This window comes from Polypterus senegalus, chromosome 5 (assembly GCF_016835505.1).
Source record: "Polypterus senegalus isolate Bchr_013 chromosome 5, ASM1683550v1, whole genome shotgun sequence".
NCBI classification, from domain to species: domain Eukaryota; kingdom Metazoa; phylum Chordata; class Cladistia; order Polypteriformes; family Polypteridae; genus Polypterus; species Polypterus senegalus.
The window spans coordinates 185,854,573-185,878,645 of NC_053158.1; the positions used below are offsets into that span (position 1 = coordinate 185,854,573).

Consider the following 24,073-nt stretch of genomic DNA (forward strand, 5'->3'; position numbering starts at 1 on the left):
TACAATTGTTGCATTAAACAAACAATAACTGGATTTAGATGTGTTATGTACATCACTCCACATCTCTTAAGACCTGCACGGTACTGGCGACTCTAATAGCACTTTCAAGTCTTACGTGGGCATGTGGGTACGTACGTGTATATGCCAAGACATGAACTACAAGCTCGGCTCCTGTCTTGGGCACGACGCTGCTTGGAAGCAGTCGTGTTTAAAAGACACCTAAGAAAATCTAAGAACAAAATATACTTTACGAAGGAGCGGATAATCCTCATCAGCCACCGTTAGTACTCGAGGCTCATGTGATTCTACTGAGCAAGGTGACCGCCTCTGTAGCCCCGCCTACATAATTCGATTGGACTTTGTGTTTCGATGGGCGTTAAATTACAAAATCGTTTTAGTGACGTTGTTTGACTGACACTATACCTTCGTTTTCGTTTCTGCAAATTTCGAGTTGTCATCCAAATTATCTACTGAAAACGAAGAGGCATTTATATACATATATATGTTTTTCTTTTCTGTTTTTAATCTTGAGATCATACTCGGAGTTTCCATCGTAACAGTAAGTAAACCAGATAATATTTATATATGACGTTTTTTTTCTTCGCGTTTTTAAAGCTATCGCGTATGTGTATGACCCAAAGTTTGAATATGAAGTAGTGTCACCGACCTGATCCAGTTGTGTTTTAAATGTCTGAAAGGCAACATCCACCCTGATGAACATGTCGTGGTTTGTTCAAGACATCAATAATTTCCTTACAGGATATACTTGATCTGTCAGTCATTATTTGTACGCATTCATCTCCGAAAGTAGTGGAACTGCAAGGCCAGTTCAGAGTTTCAGGTTTTATTTCCTGGTATTGACATCTAAACGTATTATACAATATAGAAGATTGCATCTTTGTAGCAGACCAGTCATCTTTTTTTAGGCAAGCATTAGAAACCTGCGACTGGCGGGTGTTCGCTGTGCCGTTAGTTTGATTTTTTTTAAAACAGTTCTGTATGTGAACTGTTGGTTTTAGCCGTGGGTTTCACCTGTGATGACTATATTTGTTATTAAAGGTAGACCAAGATGAAGACAAGAGAGCTGTCTAGCTGAGAAAATCAGTCAGAAGCATTGAATAAACATTGAGCATAGCAAATACAACCATGTGCAATGTTCTGAAAAAGAGAAAAAAAAATACTGAGGAACAGACATCAGACAGATCGGCCACGGAGAAGAACAGCTGATGAAAGGAGCATTGTGAGAGCTGTGAAGAAAAACCCCAAAGCAACAGTCCATGACCAACACCATCACCAACAGTTTATATAGAGTATGTATATTTATGAGTGTCTATAGTCCCCTTCTGTCAAACGAGAGACGCATACAATACAGTGTGCAGTGCATTGTATAGAGCAGGGGTCTCCAACCATTTTTCCCCTGAGATCTACTTTTACAAAATGAAAATGACTGAGAGCTCCTCATGTTTTCTAACGTTTATTCTCATAGCTTATTTCAACCCAAACAAACAGAATAAGCTTGTTTTGCCTGAACATTTACAAAATGTTAGTGTCCACAACTCATATTTTGCATTAAATCATCACCAAAAAATATTTAGTTCACCTGAAAGTGCATTTTGTATGTCTGTATGCATTTTCTAGTGTATCTCACGCTATTGAATTAAAACACGAATGCTGTCGAAACCAAGCAATGCAATTCGAAATACACAGATATGACTTATTCATTTGTCACTTTGTTCCATGTCACTGTGTCACTTTATTCACATGTCCAGTCACAGGTGTGATGTGTTGTTTAGTTAGTCAGATGACTGGCACTGAGGTGTCTGGTGGAGTGGAGCCACTGAGGTTCACTCTTATGGAGTCATTTTAATGTTCGTCTGTCAGTCTTGTTCTGAACTTTGATTTCATGACATTCATGTCAGACTCAGCAGACATTTTCAGAGCCCATTGGTGAAGATTCTTATAGTCATCTGGCTCTACTAAGCTCCAGAAATGCCGAGAATGCTGTTGAGACTTTTAACTGCACATTATTTTGAAGGTTTACTAATATATAATACCAGTAATGGTGCTGAATACACCTGACTTGAGCATTCCTAGTCTTCATCCTCTTTCTCTGTATGTTTACCATTCGTTTGCTCAGAGGTTGATGCGCTTGCTGCTTCCTGAGCAGTTCTTCTTTTCTCCACCCTAGTGGCCCGCTTCTTCTCTTCTTTTGTCGGCATCTTTTCACGTTAAAACTGATTAAGTCAGTGGTTGTGTTGCAATTACTTAGTGCGTTTTCCTTCCTTTTTCACTTAAGCTGGCACTTAAGTTTTCAATCTGCTCCAAGAATGATTTAAGATATGAAGAGGTAGGGAAAGTAACGGCAAAGATGGTAGGAATGAGAACGGCGCCCATATGTAGGTGCCGCTCTGCTGGCCACTGCAGAGAGTTAATTCTACAATAAAATAAAATAAAAAGAGGAATAACCTTGGAGGTCGATCATCACCCCGAAAGCAGATAGTAGACGTCACGTAGTATATGTGTACCACATTTCAGGTCCATAGGTCAAATGGTTTGCGAGCTACAGGCGATTTAAAATCCTGGACAAACAAACGAACAGCCATGGTAGTGTATTACAGGGTGACACAGAAAAACGGGAACTTTTGAAAAACCCAATGAAATCCAACAAAAACATTTTGTTAGGCAGCAATTGAAACACTACAACTTGCCTTTTAAGAGACAGTAATCCAAATTATCAATGTCTGAAAATTACGTCCTGTAGATGGCGTCCTCCTGTATGTATGCATTCTTCCAATCTGCTGTTGAGGTTCCCCATTGATCGCTGCAACATCTCGGCTGGGATACCACGAATTTCGTCTTGAATTCTTTGTTTCAATTCGTTCAGTGTCCTTGGCCGAGTCATGTAGACCCGACTCTTAAGGTTAGCCCCACAAGAAAAAATCACAAATGGACAAATCCGGCGATCTTGAGGGCCAGGGAATGTCACCAAATCTTGAGATGACACGGTTACCGAACAATTCTCACACAGCTGCCATTGCTTGCCTTGCAATAGATTACTAAATTACTAAATGGCGAGACTGTTTACAGCTCAAGGTCCCTGTCCCGCAGTGCTGCCACCTGTACATGGCTGCCACTACGCGTTTCAAAAGTTCCCGTTTTTCTGTGTCACCCTGTATACAAGATGATAAAACATCCAATGTTTGTCTGTATGTATGTCTGTCTGCTTTTCACGAGAGAACTACTTAACAGACTTAGATTGATTGTTTTATTTTTCTATAATTTGCTTGAACATTCCGGTTGATTTTGCGACTTCTCTCATTTCACTATGTATCATAGTTCGCTTGCGGTATCGATTTATTTGCGCGAATCCACGAAGATCCACGCAACAGGCCGAAGGGAGGGGCCTTCCTCACTCACTCACCAGCTTCGGGGCATGTTCCTTAACTCCACTTAGCTAGTGAACAAGAGAACAATTGTATTCAGCTTTGTTTCATATTTAAAATAAAGTGTTACTTAGGTCTTGATGAGTTTGAGTCCAGCTTTACTCTTAAGTGTCTGCCACATTGAAAAGATAGATTGCCGTTCAGATTGTGGATCGTGATTTTGTGTTAAAAGGATCGTGATATGATTTTTTGGAAAGATCGCCCACCCCTAATTTGACTAATCAAGTTTTCAAATTTATGTAGGATTCTTTGGCGGGATACTTGGAAGCTACCGGTTGCTAGCGAGTGACGTGTTGGAGAGTTTAGAGTGTTGTAAAAGTACACCACAAATGCAAGTTTCCTCTCCTGGTCCACATGCTATTTAAATTGACTAATGATATGCATGAGTGACTGTGTTTTTCTCCTTAACCTTACATACTGTATTAGGTTAAATGGTGATTCATAACTGGTAATACATAACCATGGTTGGGTAGTCTGGGCAAGGTGTCTGATATTGAAAGACACGAAACACCCGATGACCCCAGGTAGCATCAGGAGATGTATCTACAGTGGTGTGAAAAACTATTTGCCCCCTTCCTGATTTCTTATTCTTTTGCATGTTTGTCACACAAAATGTTTCTGATCATCAAACACATTTAACTATTAGTCAAATATAACACAAGTAAACACAAAATGCAGTTTTTAAATGATGGTTTTATTATTTAGGAGAAAAAATCCAAACCTACATGGCCCGTGTGAAAAAGTAATTGCCCCTTGTTAAAAATAACCTACCTGTGGTGTATCACACCTGAGTTCAATTTCCGTAGCCACCCCCAGGCCTGATTACTGCCACACCTGTTTCAATCAAGAAATCACTTAAATAGGAGCTGCCTGACACAGAGAAGTAGACCAAAAGCACCTCAAAAGCTAGACATCATGGCAAGATCCAAAGAAATTCAGGAACAAATGAGAACAGAAGTAATTGAGATCTATCAGTCTGGTAAAGGTTATAAAGCCATTTCTAAAGCTTTGGGACTCCAGCGAACCACAGTGAGAGCCATTATCCACAAATGGCAAAAACATGGAACAGTGGTGAACCTTCCCAGGAGTGGCCGGCCGACCAAAATTACCCCAAGAGTGCAGAGATGACTCATCCGAGAGGTCACAAAAGACCCCAGGACAACGTCTAAAGAACTGCAGGCCTCACTTGCCTCAATTAAGGTCAGTGTTCACGACTCCACCATAAGAAAGAGACTGGGCAAAACGGCCTGCATGGCAGATTTCCAAGACGCAAACCACTGTTAAGCAAAAGAACATTAGGGCTCATCTCAATTTTGCTAAGAAACATCTCAATGATTGCCAAGACTTTTGGGAAAATACCTTGTGGACTGATGAGACAAAAGTTGAACTTTTGGAAGGCAAATGTCCTGTTACATCTGGCGTAAAAGGAACACAGCATTTCAGAAAAAGAACATCATACCAACAGTAAAATATGGTGGTGGTAGTGTGATGGTCTGGGGTTGTTTTGCTGCTTCAGGACCTGGAAGGCTTGCTGTGATAGATGGAACCATGAATTCTACTGTCTACCAAAAATCCTGAAGGAGAATGTCCGGCCATCTGTTCGTCAACTCAAGCTGAAGTGATCTTGGGTGCTGCAACAGGACAATGACCCAAAACACACCAGCAATCCACCTCTGAATGGCTGAAGAAAAACAAAATGAAGACTCTGGAGTGGCCTAGTCAAAGTCCTGACCTGAATCCAATTGAGATGCTATGGCATGACCTTAAAAAGGCAGTTCATGCTAGAAAACCCTCAAATAAAGCTGAATTACAACAATTCTGCAAAGATGAGTGGGCCAAAATTCCTCCAGAGCGCTGTAAAAGACTCATTGCAAGTTATCGCAAACGCTTGATTGCAGTTATTGCTGCTAAGGGTGGCCCAACCAGTTATTAGGTTCAGGGGGCAATTACTTTTTCACACAGGGCCATGTAGGTTTGGATTTTTTCTCCCTAAATAATAAAACCATCATTTAAAAACTGCATTTTGTGTTTACTTGTGTTATATTTGACTAATGGTTAAATGTGTTTGATGATCAGAAACATTTTGTGTGACAAACATGCAAAAGAATAAGAAATCAGGAAGGGGGCAAATAGTTTTTCACACCACTGTACATGCCTGTGTGTCGTCATTGTGAGTGGGCTCTTTGGATTAGTGCTACACGTCTCTGTGGCTCTGAATTGGGCAAAATGGGTTTGAAAATGTTATGTACAATTTTGGAGCATCTAAGAAACTGTTATGCAGATCACAAAAAATGAATTGCTTTGAATAGAGCTTAAAGTAACCCAGCATTTAAAAATAGCTGACAGAGTGCAATGGCTATGCAGAGCATAGCGTGCATGTGTTGTTTTAACAATAAGTTAAACATACAGTATGCCTTAAGTTCAAATTTTAGATGGCGATGTACACTTCCAAACCACAACACTGCGCCTTAAAGAACATTTATTTTAATATAGAACCTGAAAGTTAACTGGAATTATTCATCCATTATCTAAACTGAGGCCAGATCTAAGGGGGGTGCAGAAATTGCTTTGCCCCAACCACGATTTAGCCTTGTGAGTGTACTGGAAAGGCCAATGGGTGACCCCTATGCTCTTTAGTCACATTGTAGGAAATGCATGGGGGGACCCCTATACTCTTCAATCGCACTGTTGGAAATGCCGTCCGTGCTGCTATCTGTACCATCAGCCAGTGCATTTCAAAACTTGTCCTGTTCCAAACCTGTTTATCCAGAGCAGGGTACAGGCTGCCAGCCCATCACAGGGTGAACACACCCATCAGGCATTTCTTTGAACTGTGGGAGGGAATGTGGATACTCAGAAGAAACCCACACAAACACGGGGAAGACTTGCAAACTTCACGCAGGGAACACCAGGGACTTGAATCCTGGTCTCCTTGTTGCAAGGCAGCTCTATCACCACCGGGATTATTTGCTTTTTTGTCAGTGACATAGAAATTGCAGATATATTAAGGAGACAAGAGCTCATTATGCAATTTATTATTTTTTCAGTTCTTCAGACTTTAGAAACAAGCAACAAAATCTGGAACTAAATTTGCTGGATGTCATAGTCCTCAAGAGTCTGTGTACACCAGGGGTGCCCACACTTTTTCGGCTTGCGAGCTACTTTTAAAATGACCAGAAATGATCTACCTACATTAAAAATGCTATATACTGTATATATATATATATAATATATATATATATATATATGGCGCACGGTGGCGCAGTGGTAGCGCTGCTGCCTCGCAGTTAGGAGACCCGGTTCGCTTCCGGGTCCTCCCTGCGTGGAGTTTGCATGTTCTCCCGTGTCTGCGTGGGTTTCCTCCGGCGCTCGGTTTCCTCCCACAGTCCAAAGACATGCAGGTTAGGTGGATTGGAGATTCTAAATTGGCCCTAGTGTGTGCTTGGTGTGTGGGTGTGTTTGTGTGTGTCCTGCGGTGGGTTGGCACCCTGCCCAGGATTGGTTCCTGCCTTGTGCCCTGTGTTGGCTGGGATTGGCTCCAGCAGACCCCCGTGACCCTGTATTCGGATTCAGCGGGTTAGAAAATGGCTGGATGGATATATATATATATATATATATATATATATATATATATATATATATACACTGAGTATACTTTATACATAAAATGTATGTTGTCGTACCTTGTATAACTGAATAACCTTTATGGCACAATTCAATACATTTATGGTCACTACAGTATTTGGATTTAATAATCGTCATGTGAGAAAAGGCTGACTCGCATAAATAAGTAGAGCTGAATAATGCAGTCATGGAGCTTTTGAATTCAGTCGAGTGAAAAATGACGGCTGTCTGATTAACTGCGATTTTAGTTCCCTCTCCTTTCTCTTTCTCAGATCACTTTTTGGAAGGAAGTCAGTTTCGTATTTTTTATGAACAGTTCGTGCCTTTCCACATTTTCCTTCTTTGGAATAACAATGATAGATTGACAGATCAGACAAAGTCACTTCGATTGTGACATTGTGAGAAAAAAAATCCTCTTCCAATTCCGCATCCAGCCCATACCCTCCTCAAACATTTTTTATTTAAATTTCTTCTTTAGTCGATATAAATTGGAAGGCTAACTAGATCACAGCCGGAGTTTTGCAGTAGCTCGTGCGTTTGATTGTGCGTGTGGGATGACCAGTGTGTTAGAAGAGAAGAGATCTCAGACTGGCCTGTATGTCAATCAAGTGGCAAATGCCATAGGGAGGATATATGATAGATTAACGTTTAAAAAAAATGTTTTTGAATGCAACACGGTCTACCTGCACTACCTTGGCGATCTACCGGTCGATCGTGATTGACGCATTGGGCACCCCTGGTGTACACTGTCCATACCTTTCCCCCATGAGTTTTTAAAATATATACAGTATGTTGGGCTAATTTTTTTTTTGATGTGCAGTAATGAATGTTAAATTTGAAAACGGTCTCTTTTCTTAAAGATAACTGGTTTCTTCTTATTTTATTTGTTTTGTCCAGTTCATAGAATTGTTCAGAAGCTGATATGTGCTGTTCCTACTCAAGACCTTGCAGACGGTGATAGAGATCTGTGAAATCACAGGGAGAGCACATTTTCACATTGCTAGGCCTTGGACTGACTCACTCCCTCTGTAACCCTGAGCAAGTCCTTTAGCTCTTCCATGCTCCAAATATAAAACACTATATGGACACAGTGTAGCCTTGGACTAACCAGTAGCTAAGTAATTAACTTGGAATATTTCAGGAGAAGGCTGGGATGTCTGTCTCTGAGATAAGGCTGAAACACTGCTGCAGCCTACAACAATAAATGATCTGAGCTCAAGCAAGTCCACATTAGAATGACTGAACAAAAAAAGAAATTGGAAGCTTCCAAATAAATGAATCAATGTCGTGATCTAAGCCGCATTATGATGTCGTGTCAAGTACCTTGAATGTGAGCACATGTGCTTGCCCTGGATTGTCTCTGCGCTCTTTAGGTGTCCCATCCAACACTGGAGTGCACTGTCTTGTTTTACATTTTTTGCCAAACAGTAGTTTTTATTGACTTAATTTATATTATTTATATTTCTATTATCTAAAATACACGCATTAAAATGTATATGCAAATATAAAAAAATGTGTTGGGGTAATTATATGGTTGTAGGGAGCATAGCAGGCCCCACTTTAGCCCTGATCATATATCCTTTAAGTATCAGTCATACAAAATTACATTTTGCTGGCGTCCGTTCATGTGTGGGGTTGTTCCTCAGCCTAGGCAGTGGGCTCACTCGCAGTTTGTTGTAAGAACATAGCCATGAATAAAGAATGGTACCGAAATATCCTCTGAGAGCAACATCTTCCAACCATCCAAGAACAGGTTGGTGACCAACAATGTCTTTGCCAGCATGATGGAGCACTGGGCCATAAGGCAAAAGTGATAACAAAGTGGCTCAAAACATCAAACTTTTTGGTTCATGGCTAGGAAACCCCCCAGACCTTAATCCCATTGAGAACTTGTGGTCAATCCTCAAGAGGTGGGTGGACAAACAAAAACCCACCAATTCTGACAAACTCCAAACATTGATTATGCAAGAATGGGCTGCCATCAGTCAGGATTTGGCCCAGAAGTTGACTGGCAGCATGCCAGGGTGAATGACAGAGGTCTTGAGAAAGAAAGAAGGGCCAACGCTGCAAATATTGACTCTGTGCATAAACTGAATGTAAGTGTCAATAAAAGCCTTTGAAACTTATGAAATGCTTGTACTGTAATTCTACTTCAGTATACCATAGAAACATCTGACCAGAAGATCTAAAAACACTGAAGCAGCAAAATTTATTGAAAACCAACACTTGTGTCATTCTCCAAACTTTTGGCCACGACTGTAAAGTGGATTCTGTTTATTGCCAGATTGATACTTTAATAGCTCTTGTTTCCTGTTTCATTCTTTTCTTTATTTTCCTTTCTTCTCTCATACTTATTGATGCTGTTAGCTCAGAGTTATTTTTCCCCCACAGTATTCTGCATCCTTTGGAAGATATACTGTAAAACTTGTAATATGCAAAATGTTATGCATTAGAAGAAATGCCTCATTGATTTACTGTACACTCACCTATAGGATTATTAGGACCACCATACTAATACGGTGTTTGACCCCCTTTCGCCTTCAGAACTGCCTTAATTCTACGTGGCATTGATTCAACAAGGTGCTGAAAGCATTCTTTAGAAATGTTGGCCCATATTAATAGGATAGCATCATGCAGTTAATGGAGATTTGTGGGATGCACATCCAGGGCACGAAGCTCCCGTTCCACCACATCCCAAAGATGCTCTATTGGGTTGAGATCTGGTGAATGTGGGGGCCATTTTAGTACAGTGAACTCATTGTCATGTTCAAGAAACCAATTTGAAATGATTCAAGCTTTGTGACATGGTGCATTATCCTGCTTGAAGTAGCCATCAGAGGATGGGTACATGGTGGTCATGAAGGGATGGACATGGTCAGAAACAATGCTCAGGTAGCCCGTGGCATTTAAATGATGCCCAATTGGCACTAAGGGGCCTAAAGTGTGCCAAGAAAACATCCCCCACGCCATTACACCACCACCACCAGCCTGCACAGTGGTAACAAGGCATGATGGATCCATGTTCTCATTCTGTTTACGCCAAATTCTGACTCTACCATTTGAATGTCTCAACAGAAATCGAGACTCATCAGACCAGGCAACATTTTTCCAGTCTTCAACTGTCCAACTTTGGTGAGCTTGTGCAAATTGTAGCCTTTTTCCTATTTGTAGAGGAGATGAGTGGTACCCGGTGGGGTCTTCTGCTGTTGTAGCCCATCCGCCTCAAGGTTGTGCGTGTTGTGGCTTCACAAATGCTTTGCTGCATACCTCGGTTGTAACGAGTGGTTATTTCAGTCAAAGTTGCTCTTCTATCAGCTTGAATCAGTCGGCCCATTCTCCTCTGACCTCTAGCATCAATAAGGCATTTTCGCCCACAGGACTGCCACATACTGGATGTTTTTCCCTTTTCACACCATTCTTTGTAAACCCTAGAAATGGTTGTGCATGAAAATCCCAGTAACTGAGCAGATTGTGAAATACTCAGACCGGCCCGTCTGGCACCAACAACTATGCCACGCTCAAAATTGCTTAAATCCCCTTTCTTTCCCATTCAGTTTGGAGTTCAGGAGATTGTCTTGACCAGGACCACACCCCTCAATGCATTGAAGCAACTGCCATGTGATTGGTTGATTAGATAATTGCATTAATGAGAAATTGAACAGGTGTTCCTAATAATCCTTTAGGTGAGTGTATATACTTGAGTATATGTCGGGAATTGAAACCTGAAAAATCAGTCATAAAATCAGACCCTAACTTATATGCCCGTTCAAAAATATAACACTTTTTTACATCTTCTTGTCTCTTTTAATCTCCCACCAGTCTCTCAGACACATCAAATTTTGTTGCAGCAGCGCAGTTACTTTCGTTACTTCAAAGACTTTTAATGTAAAAGCAGCTTCATATTTTCTTCTGATCAAACACTCCATCATAGATAAGGGATGCTCTTACGATAAAGGTGTATGAGGGTGTGAGTCACACAAAACAGTGCAAACGTTGCTTCAGAATAGTTTGGGTATTACCGTGTGGTTACGTAGGCACAATACATAGAAATAACAGCAGTGTGCTCCGTGGTTACTCTCTCAGGTAGGCGTTAACATATCGTAATTCCCTGTACTAATAGCGTGAGTTTTCCGCATTTGACTTATACGACTGACATTATAAAATGATTTCTTCTGTCCCTACTTGAATCTTGGGATCATTGTATAGGGTGGTCCAGATCTAATTATGTAATTTTCATTCTGCTATAATTTATTAAGTTTATTACATAGAAAATCACCCAAAAAATCCTGGACCATCGAGAAGTGTGCGAACTGACGACATGAAGATTCGTATTTACGCCGAACTGGAATCGTCCCCGCATACATCAAAGTCATCCAGACGATCTGGATCTGCTTAATTAGATCTGGACCACCCTGTACAAGCAGGTTGATCACATCAAACATCAATTCACTCTGCTTAACTTGTTTTTTTTCCGTTACCCTTTTCTTAACTTAGCTTTGCTTTTTCTTTCAGGCTGAGGAGTTATCAAAAAGAAATGGGCACTACTTTAAATATATCATGGCCAGATGTCAATTATCTCTATTACATTTTAATGGAGGGTTTTAAGGATTTAATTGACAACTTCCAAGCGGGGAACATTTGCTACATGGAGGAAGCTGAATATCTGAAAACAGTCAGTGAGTCACCTGACAAAAAGTTACGTGTGTATTTTCCAGACACATATACGCCCAGAAATGCGGATGTTTCTTGTCTGCAACCTCTAAAGACTGAAGAAGCTGGTCTTCTCTTGGCTATTACTGATGACTCGGAGCGGCTTCACTGGTATCTGGAGAAACAACAACTGGAGAAGGCTTTGGCCCTGAATACCGATCAAGAAATTATCGTGGATGTGAACTCCCAGTTGTGTCGCGGTGTGCTCAGGTACATTGGGCCAATCACTTCAAAACGTCTGTTTTACGGGGTGTATATATTCCCCACCTATTTTGGAGTGGAGTTACAGGTAAGCCTTAAGGTGACTGACATCTTTAAGTCTTGATACAGCAGTAGAACATTTGTGTAGTGTCAGGTCATTGAGTATTCATTTCTTCATACAGACTGATATGCTTATGTTGCTCCATTGCATGGTTAGATGAGGCAGGTCTGTTTTCATGCTGAGGTCTTTTCCACAAACCCATTTTTATGCTCAGTAAATAGTACACTATATGCTTTTCTTTATTTTTGTTTGAGAAGAAAAAGAAAAGCAAAAGCTTTGACCCTACGATTTGTCGTGGTATCAAAAGTTGGGAATTGCACCAGTTAGTTCTCTTTGTGTTTGTCCATTTGGAATGTGCAGTTTTGTATTTTCTTTATTCTGTTCGTCATCTAGTCCAAGCATAACGTCTCTTGATTTATATTCAACAGTTTTTACGATGTAACCTAACATTTTATCAACTTTTTCAATTGCTTCTGCGTATTGCGTTGATAATGAGAATGTTGTATCAACATAACCCTCTACATCCTTTTTAGAGGTTGCTTCCTGTAGGACAGCGTCTTCCATCTTGTATTTATAATTGACTCTCTTTTTGCCCACATGTAACACTTGCACTTTTCAACATTAAACTGCCTTTTCCACTTTTGAAGTCCTAAACTTGGGGAGGTTTAAGCCAACAAACTCTAGCCAGTAAAGTCAAACCAGCTGCTGAGTTGCAATTCAGCCTGTGCAGGGTTAACTGGTTGACCGCTCATTCAAAATGGGACTTGCTGGATTTTTAAAATGTTAATTTCAAAAATGAGCAGGTGAATAAATAATATATACTGTACATAACAAATGCTCCATCATTGAATAACCCATAATCCTCTACCTGGGTGGGCCGTTCAGGACAAGCAAAGTTGTGTTCATCCATGCTGCAGGCTTTCCAAAGCTCCAATTGACGTAAGTGAGAAGCATTTAATGCAAGGTGTGATTGGACAATTTCTTTTTCCAATTGCCTTGGAAGATAGACACTACGCCATTAGTGATTTTAGGTTGTAATATTAAAGGGGAGCAGAACCGAAGATGGATTTTAGTTTTGAAGTAAACAAAGACGATTAAGGCTTGAATGGTCAGCCACTGACAGTTAACTCCCATCCCAAAAAGACGTCTCTTGGTGCAGAACATCCCAGACTTCATCTTTTCTGCCCACTGCCATCAGGCAATTCAGTGCTTCCACCTGATGTACTGTACTTGTTAAGTTTATTTATTTATTTATCGATCATGTTGTAATCTTTTTAGTTAGCCAATAAAAGGTGCCATTTTGCTTGACTTCTCGCTGCATTCATAATGGCTAACATGGTACAACAGCCCAGTACTACCCACGGGACTAATAAAGTTTATCTGATCCTGTGTAATTTAACTGCTCTGCCATTTAGAAATGTGCTTATATAAGCAAGAAACTTGTGAAGTATTTACAGGAGGAGTTGCTGGAAGTAACAGATGATCCCTTCTTTTGTGAAAGAGAAATAAAAATAGACTCCTGGAGCTGTGAAAAATAGTAAAAAAAAATAAAAAAACAATTGTATGTGTACCGCCACTGCACCATCTGAATGCATTTTCAGTACAGCCGGGAACATCCATCCATCCATTATCCAACCCGCTATATCCTAACTACAGGGTCACGGGGGGCTGCTGGAGCCAATCCCAGCCAACACAGGGCACAAGGCAGGAAACAAACCCCGGGCAGGGCGCACACACACACACACACACACACACTAGGGACAATTTAGGATCGCCAATGCACCTAACCTGCATGTCTTTGGGCTGAGGGAGGACAGAGACAAGTGGAGAACATGTAAACTCCACGCAGGGAGGACCCGGGTCTCCTAACTGTGAGGCAGCAGCGCTACCCACTGCGCCACCATGCTGCCCCAGCTGGGAACATGCAGAGAAAAAATTCAGTTACACAGTAGTTGCTGGCAGCATTCATTTCTTTTAAATGTGAGAATGACTGACTTTAGCTAAATGAACAAAAACTACTCCCTCATAAATAAAATATTTTAGTATTTTTTAAAGCTGTAGCTCCATTTACAAATTGTTTCCTGACTTGCAGCCTGTACTGCCTGCTAGGGTCAGATTGGGGTCCCCAGTACCCTGTTTTGGACAAAGTGGGTTTAAAAAAGGTTGCAGTTTAACATTAGGTGGTATCGAACTTCAGTGATAACTTTATTTAATGCTATTATTTTTAACTTGGTGTTAAGAGTCCATCCATCCATCCATTTTCTAACCCGCTGAATCCGAACACAGGGTCACGGGGGTCTGCTGGAGTCAATCCCAGCCAACACAAGGCACAAGGCAGGAACCAATCCTGGGCAGGGTGCCAACCCACCGCAGGACACACACACACACAAAAAGCACACACTAGGGACAATTTAGAATCGCCAATGCACCTAACCTGCATGTCTTTGGACTGTGGGAGGAAACCAAAGTACCTGGACGAAACTCACGCAGACACGGGGAGAACATGCAAACTCCACGCAGGGAGGACCCGGGAAGCGAACCCGGGTCTCCTAACTGCGAGGCAGCAGCGCTACCCACTGCGTCACCATGCCGCCCGTGTTAAGAGTCAAATGCCAAAATAATACCCTTAAAATGGATTTTAAAATCCCACCTTGATATTTTGTATCTAAATAGGCTGTGTGAAATAATAGCCTCGAGACACGAAAAAGGTTTGGGGCAGCCAGCCGTATACAAAAGGCAAATAACAAGCACATTAAGTACAGTGTGGAGTGCAGAGCAGGACTGATCAATGTGGGGAAGGTGGTGGGTTTTTAAGGTCGGTAAAGGGAAGTGATGTCATCTTGCGGAACCAGAAGTGACATCTTTGGACTCCGATAGAATTTCCTGTGTTTAGTCGGCAGAGATAAAAGAAGAAGGTTTAGTGCACAGGGCCTGGCATGGAATTCCCTTCTTTTGCTCCATGTAGCTGGCTCCCATGCACACGTATGTGACAGCTGGTATTATGCTATTAAAAAAAATCGCACATGTCAGTTACACAGTCCTTACATTAGACAGGTTTACTATATTAAAATTTAGACTGTACCATTGAGGGCTTTTCATTTGGTCATTTTCACATTTTGTGATACTCTTTCTGAGGTCTGAACTGCACTGCTATGTTTGCTGGGAAATGATAAGCTGCTGATTTGATGAAGGTGACTTTGTTGGGCGTCTAGTAAAATATATTGGCACGTTACACCAACCTTGCATTTACCGATTTTGGATTATTCAGATTTTTCTTACAAGCGCCCTCAGTGTATGTTACACTTTATGCCTCTGTATGTATGTTTAGATCATGCAGTTGTTAAGCCTGCTATTAAGAAGGAAGCATTGACCTTCAGTTTGTACCACAACCCTAACAGATGCCTAAGCAGTGTTTTCAGATTTTTTAACCTGCAAGGTCTCATTTTGGAATGTGTGCTGGAAGAGTCACTCAGTTGCCCTGTGCATGGAGGGGGGGACCATCCATCCATCCATTTTCCAACCCGCTGAATCCGAATACAGGGTCACGGGGTCTGCGGGAGCCAATCCCAGCCAACACAGGGCACAAGGCAGGAACCAATCCTGAGCAGGGTGCCAACCCACCGCAGGACACACACAAACGGGCCAATTTAGAATCGCCAATCCACCTAACCTGCATGTCTTTGGATTGTGGGAGGAAACCGGAGCGCCCGGAGGAAACCCACGCAGACACGGGAGAACATGCAAACTCCACACAGGGAGGACCCGGGAAGCGAACCCGGGTCTAGGGGGGGACCCTTTTGATTATTTGTTTATTTTATTTATTAACATAATTACTTCAGAGTGAACATAACTTATAGATGACAGCCCCTTCCCCTTTCCATCTCTTTAAAGGACCTGTATGAGTTCTAGATCTAAACATTCTTCATTTACTGTGTTTTTGTATCTTGCCTGCGTGTATATAAATACTTTGCAATAATTATCCCAAGATGCTAGCTCAGGTAATTTAAATATGGATTGTCTGTTCTAAGTTACCTCTTAATTTGAGGTTGCACTGACTTGTTCTCTTTTGACCTATTAGCTCCGTTCATTAATGGCTTATTGGCATAAATGTACTTAATGCCACCTGTACTTTCTTTATTGATATATGATATGTTGTTATTATTATAGATATTTGATAATTTTCAATTGCCCAAGGCGTGCCTTTAGAGAGCCTGTCCTAAAATCTGTAATCAGAAAAATAGGTCATGTTGTCCTTCACTAATGCAAATAAATTATAGTCCTTGAAACTATAGATAGTGTAAAAAGGAGACGCGACAAAATGAACGGGTTGGGGTACCACCTTAGTGACTCCGGATAATTGAAAAGAATGCACAAAAAGTCGTTCTCCAAGAACAAGATGGCCAGTTCCCGGGTTATATAGTCACCCAACAGGAAGGGGCGGGGCCAGGAGGTGGGTGTGCCATCAGCAGTGGAGTGGCAGTCAGTGTTCTGTTCTGCAGAGGGAGGAAGAGAGAAGACATTAGACCACAGCGCCAACCCCTGGTTTGGTGGGTAATTACCATTACCATTACCATCACCTTAAGCTGGCTTCTATGCACGCGCGTGTGACAATAGTTTATACTAACTATGAAACCAGGCACATACAGTCTAATTAGAATATCTTAAAAATAATTAAACTTGTCCAAAACTGTTTGGTTTACTGCTGTCATGCTCTATATTTTATTCTGGCAACACATTCATATAAAAAAATTCCTTGAGCAGAAAAAATACTTCAATTCTTTAAAAATATTAAAATTTAAATTAAAAATGAAGCATTCAAATTAAAAATATTATCATTATAGGTTTATGGAGTCATTGCTAAATAGAAATAATATATAAAACAAAGTACTTTTTAAATATTTAGCAGAAAGGCTGCATGTTTTGTCACTAAATACATTTAGATTTGGCCACACTAACAACTTGTGCATTTTTATTTAAGAGTCATACATAAAGTTATATCCCATCACCCAAATAAGATGCATATTTTTTATATTACTTACCCATTGTGATTGTAATGTTGGCCAAGGAAATATTTTAATCCAATTTGTTATGGAGAACAGAGATAACAAAACTTCTGAAAGAATGACCATCTGTGGAGGCCAATGCTGGACAATGGCAAACTATATAAAAATGAGAAGAAGACAGAAGTCATGCTATTTAGACCCAACAGCACCAGCGGGACCCCCTGCATCGACCTTTCCACTGTGGCTCAATTTGAGAAATCCATGATCACAAATTTAGGTGTGAAAATGGATTCCACTTTAAAACTTGATAGCCATGTGAACGCAGTGGTAAAATCCTGCTTTTTCCAGTTTCCAAGCCCGTTTTGTCTAAGCACAACCTTGAAACAGTGATACATGCTTTAATAACATCTCGTCTAGATTACTGCAATGCGCTTCTTTTTGGAATTAGCCAGGCCTCCATTGCTCGCCTAAAGCTGGTGCAAAACGCTGCTGCTCGATTTTTAACTGACACAAGAAAGCATGAGCATGTTACCCCGATTTTGGCTTCCTTTCACTGGCTTCCAGTTCGTTTTCAAATCCATTTTAAGATCCTTGTATTTGTTTTTAAATCTTTTAATGGTTGTGCCCCACTTTATTTGTCGGAACTGCTGCACCCTTACGTACCGTCTCGCTCTCTCAGGTCAGCAGACCAGATGCTTTTACGTGTTCCCAAGGCACGATGCAAACTCCGAGGTGATCGAGCTTTTTTATTTGCAGCCCTAAAACTCTGGAACGATTTGCTGTTGCACATTAGGCAGGCTCCTTCGCTAGCTGCCTTTAAATCCTATTTAAAAACACATTTTTACTCTCTGGCTTTTAACCCAGTATGAGATGTTGGCTATCTGTATACTTTTTATTAAGAATCTCTTCAGTTCTTATGTTGTTTAAGTGTTTCTGTTTCATTTACCCTTTGGTTTTGTGTTTCTGATATGTTGGGTTTTCTTTTTTTTATTGGTCAGCCTTGATGTTGTTTTTAAAGTGCTTTATAAATAAACAAATAAATAAATAAAATAAAATAAAACACCCGTGAAGAATATGTCACGTTACTTGCGTTGCATAATTCACTTGTGAAGTCAACCAGTCCTGTGCTCACAATGGGCTTAATCTTTCTTTCAGTGCTGCTTTGGACATTGGGGAAGGCGCTATATAAATAGAATGTGTTACAAGCAGTTTTCAAATATAAATAGGAATTTTTGAGCTACACTTTAATTATTAAATACAATGAAACAACTTACACAATATTTTTCTATGTAGTCTCCTGCCTCAGCAATACGCTTGTTTCAGCGCTCAGGAACCTCCTTAATCCCGGAAGAGTAGAAGTCTTTTGACTGCACGTCGACTCTTTCTTGCACAGCGTCAATAACCTCCTCTTTCGACTTGAATTACTTCCCTCCTAAAAATTCCTTAACCTGACCGAAGAGATGATAGCCCCTCTGAATGACTTGCACCAGTTTACACTCTAGACTGAGAGAGACACTCATCCCCGAACTGATTTGTAAGTCTCAAATAAATCTGAGATGGACTGAGTCCTTCATTTGCCAAAACTTTAATAATAATTCACTGCACAACACTACTGTGTACCTCCTGCTCTGACATGTTTGTTACCACTGACAGGAAAGGGGAAAGAGCAGCTAGGACTTCTAACGAAAAGTTCAAACATGGATGGGTTTGTCCAAGGAGTCGTGTCTACCTTGCACTCTTGATAAGAACAGAGCATGAAAATTCCTGTTTATAACTGAATGTCCCTTGTGGTAATATTATTATTATTATTATTTCAATGCATCAATATGCACTTCATTCCCTTTACCCATCTTGACCGTGCTGTGGTACCATGGGGTTTTTGTGACCCCACTCCTCTTTAACCCTTGTTTTTTTTTTTTTTGAAACTATCACGATTAGTGACCTCGCCTTTCACATTTTTTCATTAGGCCTTCCCAGCAATGTGACACACGTTCGCTAGTTTTTGTGTCATTGTTTATTTTTTATTTATGTTTATTTGCATTTGGGGTCAAATGGACCTCATAGTACCTTCCGTGTAATGTAGGTATTTTTCTCTTGTTTCGAGGTTCAGTGACGTGCACAGTATAACACAATGGCGTAATGACGTGGATTGTCGCGCAAAGACGTTCTGGTGTCTTTAGTTGATCTAAGTGACGTCGACAGTGAACATGAGGACGATATTGAAGATGGTTTGAGCTGGGATGAAAGTGACCTCGAACCCTACGAAGACTCAGAGTCCCACAGTGAGCTAGGTGCAAGGATCTGGCCCTTGCTTTGATCATTCCACATGCACGCCAGAGATTAGAAGTGCAGTAAACACCACGAAATGTCAAAAGAGTCATTCGCAGTTGCAACATTTTACCAGTGGCGCCCTCATCAGCTCCAAGCACCACCCAGCACCATTCAGGACCGAGCAAGAGATGCTACATTTGTTCCAAATCAAAGAACAAGAAAATCAAATTCATCTGTAATAAGTGTGATAAGTTTGTGTGCGAAGAGCACAGCAAATGGTTGTGCAACCAATGCCAGCAGTAAAAGTTAGGCTTACAGTGATGTAAAATAATCAGAAACTCACACATGAAGTGTTGTGCAATATTATTTGGATTTTGTAATACATTTTCTGTGTCTGCTTCTTTATTGACTATTTGAAAGTTCCTAAGACAAATACGCCTCTGTCGATATTTGAGTACAAACGTTTGTTATATAATATTATTTGGAGAAAAACAAAATATTGTAATACACAGTGTTTTTATTCTGGTAATATAGTACCGTATTTACTTGTGTACCACGCGCCCTCATGTAAGACGCGCACCCTAATTTTTACAAAGAAAATCACTAAAATCATTTTTCCTATGTACGACGCTCGTTGTTATTGTATAGGAAATGTTTAGAGAGAGAGAGAGATCACGAGCAAGAAAGAGCGCAAGCAAGCAAGAGAGAGAGAGAGTGCGAGTGCGCGAGCAAGCGAGAGAGAGTGCGAGTGCGTGAGCAATCGAGAGAGAGAGTGCGAGTGCGTGAGCAAGCGAGAGAGAGAGTGCGAGGGTGCGAGCAAGCGAGAGAGAGAGAGCACAAGTGCGCGAGCAAGCGAGAGAGAGAGAGAGCGCGAGCAAGCGAGCGAGCCCCAGCAGAGGAAGTAAACATTACAGAATTACATTTCCTCGTGTATGACGTGGACCTAATTTTCTAATGCTAATTTTCGGGAAAAAATGCGTGCATGGTACACGTGTAAATACAGTATGTTTTTTACCATGGGGTCAAATTGATCCCATTGTACTGTCAACATAACTGTTTTCATGGTTAGTCGAACCAAAACAGTAAGACTAAAACCCTGGTATGTCCACAGTTACAGTGCCATTAGTCTGCCAAGAGGAACAATTGGTTGCATTTATGACATTTTATTGTTCCTAGTTCAATGAGTGAAAGTAGCACAATTAATTAAAATGTAATATTCTTAGCTCTCCTTATAGACACCTTACCAATCTTAATTTCCTTCAGTATTCTGACTGTGTCAGCTAAATTTCTTTTTCTGTTTTCTGAACAGGGTGATGATGCAAAGAATGGAGTTTGTGATGGGACCTATCAAGGAAAACGTTTTTTCCAGTGTGACCACAACAGTGGTATATTTGTGCCTTTCAGTAAGCTTAGGTTCCTATCTGCCCAAAAGATGCCTACCGCAGTTATCAAGGAACCATCAGTGGACAATATGGAACAGCTGAAAATTGGAGACAAGGTCCAATTCTTCACAGAAGATAACACAACCAAATTCGGAGTGGTCGTAGAGTTGATGGAGAAGGAGGCTGTGATTGTAACAGTTAGTTCATTTATGACTTGCATTTGCTCTGTCGGCTGTGTTCTTTTTGTAAAGCTTTATTAAGAGTTCTTGTATGTAAAAACATCAAAAAGATTTCATTTGGATAAAGAGTTATAGACGGTCCTGGTGCTGGCATGCATTAAATATAGAAGAGCAGAGATTTCTGCAGAGGTGTTTAGTAATCCAGGTATCTCTGGTCTAGACTGCTGGTGAAGTCTTCATTGTGAAGACACACACACATCTAAGTTCATGTCATTGATATCTTGTGTCTATATGACCATAATTACTTTTTTGAAAGCCATATTATTTGTTCATATGAAGTACAGTCTTGAGGTATTGCATGTTATAATGCACATTAGTAAACTGGTTATCATACTAATGAGAATATTAAACACCTTAAGTACATCTAAATAGGACTAACGAGTTGTACTGTAAACCTGCAAACACTCTACACACTCCACATGTGGATATGTCTGGGAATGTCTCTTTACAATAAATTTTTGATGATGTTTTTTAATGGATAGGTTTTTCATTTTTTGGGTTGCAGTTATTTCTGCACAACCAGAGTATGTGCTGATGATCCACAACATTAAAACCACTGACAGGTGAAGTGAATAACATTGATTATTTCGTTACAATGGCCCCCATCAATGGCTGGGATATTTTAGGCAGCAACTGAACAGTCAGTTCTTGAAGGTGATGTGTTAGAAGCAGGAAAAATGGACAAGCGTAAGGATCTTGAGCAGCTTTGGCAAGGGCCAAATTCTGATGAGTAGACGATTGGACCTGTGTATCCAAAATGGCAGGTCTTGTGGGGTGTTACCAGTATGTAGTGGTTATTACCTACCAACACTAGTCCAAGGAAGGACAACCAGTAAACTGGCAACAGGATCATGGGTCCCCAAGGCTCATTGACACGTATGGGTAGTGAAGATCCATCTGGTCCAATCCCACAGAAGAGCTACAGTAGCACAAAATGCTGGCCCTGAGAGAAAGGCATCAGAACACAGTGCATCACAGCTTGCTGTGTAGCTGCTGACCAGTTAGAGTGCCCATGCTGATCCCTGCCCACCACCGAAAACACCTACTGTACATTGGGCATGTGAGCATCAAAACTGGACCATGGAACAAGGGAACAATGCGATCTGGTCTGATGAATCACGTTTTCTTTTAGATCATGTGGATGACTGGGTACCATTATTCCATAAATAAACTGGGAGAATTGTCCAAAATGCATGTAAGTGAAAGTGAGTTGCTAGGCTGTCCCTGGTTTGAAAGTTGTTGTACATTGTAATTATATAAAGTCTTCATTTTGGCGGCCACTCATTACAAGCTTAGGCCCACATGACAAACCACCTCAGGTTCCCAAATTAGACCCGGAGCACAGCCGTACAACACCTCAGCACCACACTGGTTTGAATGGAATGCTGGGAGGTTTTTTTTTTTTATAGTGGCTGGAGTGCCAACCCCCAGGTTTTCCCTGCCAGTTGGAGGGCCTGCTTGGAGGGCTGGATGCAGGTTAACATCATACACAGGACAGGGCCTTGCTCAAGGGTCCAATGGAGTGGAATCGTTTCTGGCATTTACGGGATTTGAATCAGCAACCTTCCAAATGCTGCGACAGATCCCTAGCCTCAGAGCCACCAATCCACCTGTATGCATTTTCAAAGGAACACAATTTATTGTGAAGAAATACTGTAGTGATAGTTAGGTGACACATTGTATTTCATCTTGGTGGTGTATATTTTGCAACATATGTAGAACGTCTTTTTGTGAAGTGTAACACTTGAGACAGCAGTTGTTGATAGGCCGTTGTTTCTGTAAGTTATTTCACCATAGACATACAATGCACTTGGTACATTACTAAAGTATTACCATCACGGATTAGTGTGCCGATAGTACCAGGAAAAAAACTCAAAGCTATTCGCTAGCTGCTTCCCAGTATCAACCAGTTTACGGGAGACATTTAGAAAGTTTCCACACTTTTCTCTAACTCTATTTATTAAGAATTTCAAAAACAAATTAAGTCCTCCCCGCGTGGAGTTTGCATGTTCTCCCCGTGTCTGCTTGGGTTTCCTCCCAGTCCAAAGACATGCAGGTTAGGTGCATTGGCGATTCTAAGTTGTCCCTATTGTGTGCTTGGTGTGTGTGTGTGTGTGTATGCGCACCCTGTGGTGGGCTGCCCGGGGTTTGTTTCCTGCCTTGCGCCCAGTGTTGGCTCCAGCAGACCCCCGTGACCCTGTAGTTAGGGTATAGTGGGTTGGATAATGGATGGATGAAAAACAAATTACTCCACTTTTCTACGATAGTCGCCTTTGTTTGCGATGCAATATTCTCAGTGTCGTACCAACTTTTTAATGCCCAATTACTATACTCCTCCCGCCTTCACCGTTCCCACGAAAATGTAAAAGTGTGGAAACTTTTTGAATGTCCCTCATACTTGTAAGAAAGCTAAACTGTTTAGTTGTACCTTTTGCAATGCAACTTATATTTTAATGCCATGAATTAACAACTCAACCAAGGAAGTAAAATGTCCATACTTTCAAGCTTGTAAGCCTTTGCAGAATGTTACGGCATCACTTTGGCTCTGCTTACTTGCCTGTTTCAATCCCTTTCATTTATTTACTGTGTTGTATTTTTTTCAGGATGGAGAAGAAAGCAGCTCTGACCTTAAAATACCACTGGAGTGTGTGATGAAGGAGGAGATGCTCTCCAAAGGTACTTGACAACTTTTAGCAGACTCTCTGCTCTTCATAAGCAATTCAGTTGTAGTGTTGGTCCAGAAAATACCATTGTGGTTCTTTTCGTTCAAGTATTTTTCAGATTCTAGTTTATTAATGACCTTACGGTAATTACGATATCGAAGCTTATGTTTTTACATTGCTTGAGTTGAAGTGTAGTTATCCAACATGACATTTTCTTGGTGGCAGAGGGACTACAACACCAGCCACATATTTCTGTTTTCTTTGTCAAGCCACGTTACAGTCCGGGCAAAGCCAACTTCAGCTGCTTCTACCGTTTATCCTCTACTATGAGAACCACACTATATCTGTAATGTGAAATACACCCACCACAGTGTGGTTCGATTGAATCTCACATACGCTTCTAGATATAATCAGACAGATTTTTTACTGACATTTATTCAGCAACGGTATGATTATTTTAAATAACAATGTGACAG

General features: G+C 40.9%; 1 protein-coding gene across 2 annotated transcripts in view; it reads left to right on the forward strand.

Annotated features, from left to right (window-relative positions):
- The first annotated feature begins 411 nt into the window (after positions 1 to 411).
- The window catches only part of cyldl (cylindromatosis (turban tumor syndrome), like), a 64,226-nt gene continuing 40,564 nt past the window's right edge, over positions 412 to 24,073 (forward strand). Inside the window, exons 1-4 of one of the 2 annotated variants that reach the window (XM_039753752.1) lie at positions 412 to 559; positions 11,580 to 12,066; positions 20,623 to 20,892; positions 23,538 to 23,610. In XM_039753752.1, coding sequence (XP_039609686.1) covers positions 11,602 to 12,066; positions 20,623 to 20,892; positions 23,538 to 23,610 — 808 coding nt within the window. In that variant the 5' untranslated portion in view covers positions 412 to 559; positions 11,580 to 11,601. Of the gene's footprint in view, positions 560 to 1,070; positions 1,311 to 11,579; positions 12,067 to 20,622; positions 20,893 to 23,537; positions 23,611 to 24,073 lie in introns of those variants that run through there. The other variant, XM_039753753.1, reaches the window with a different exon arrangement.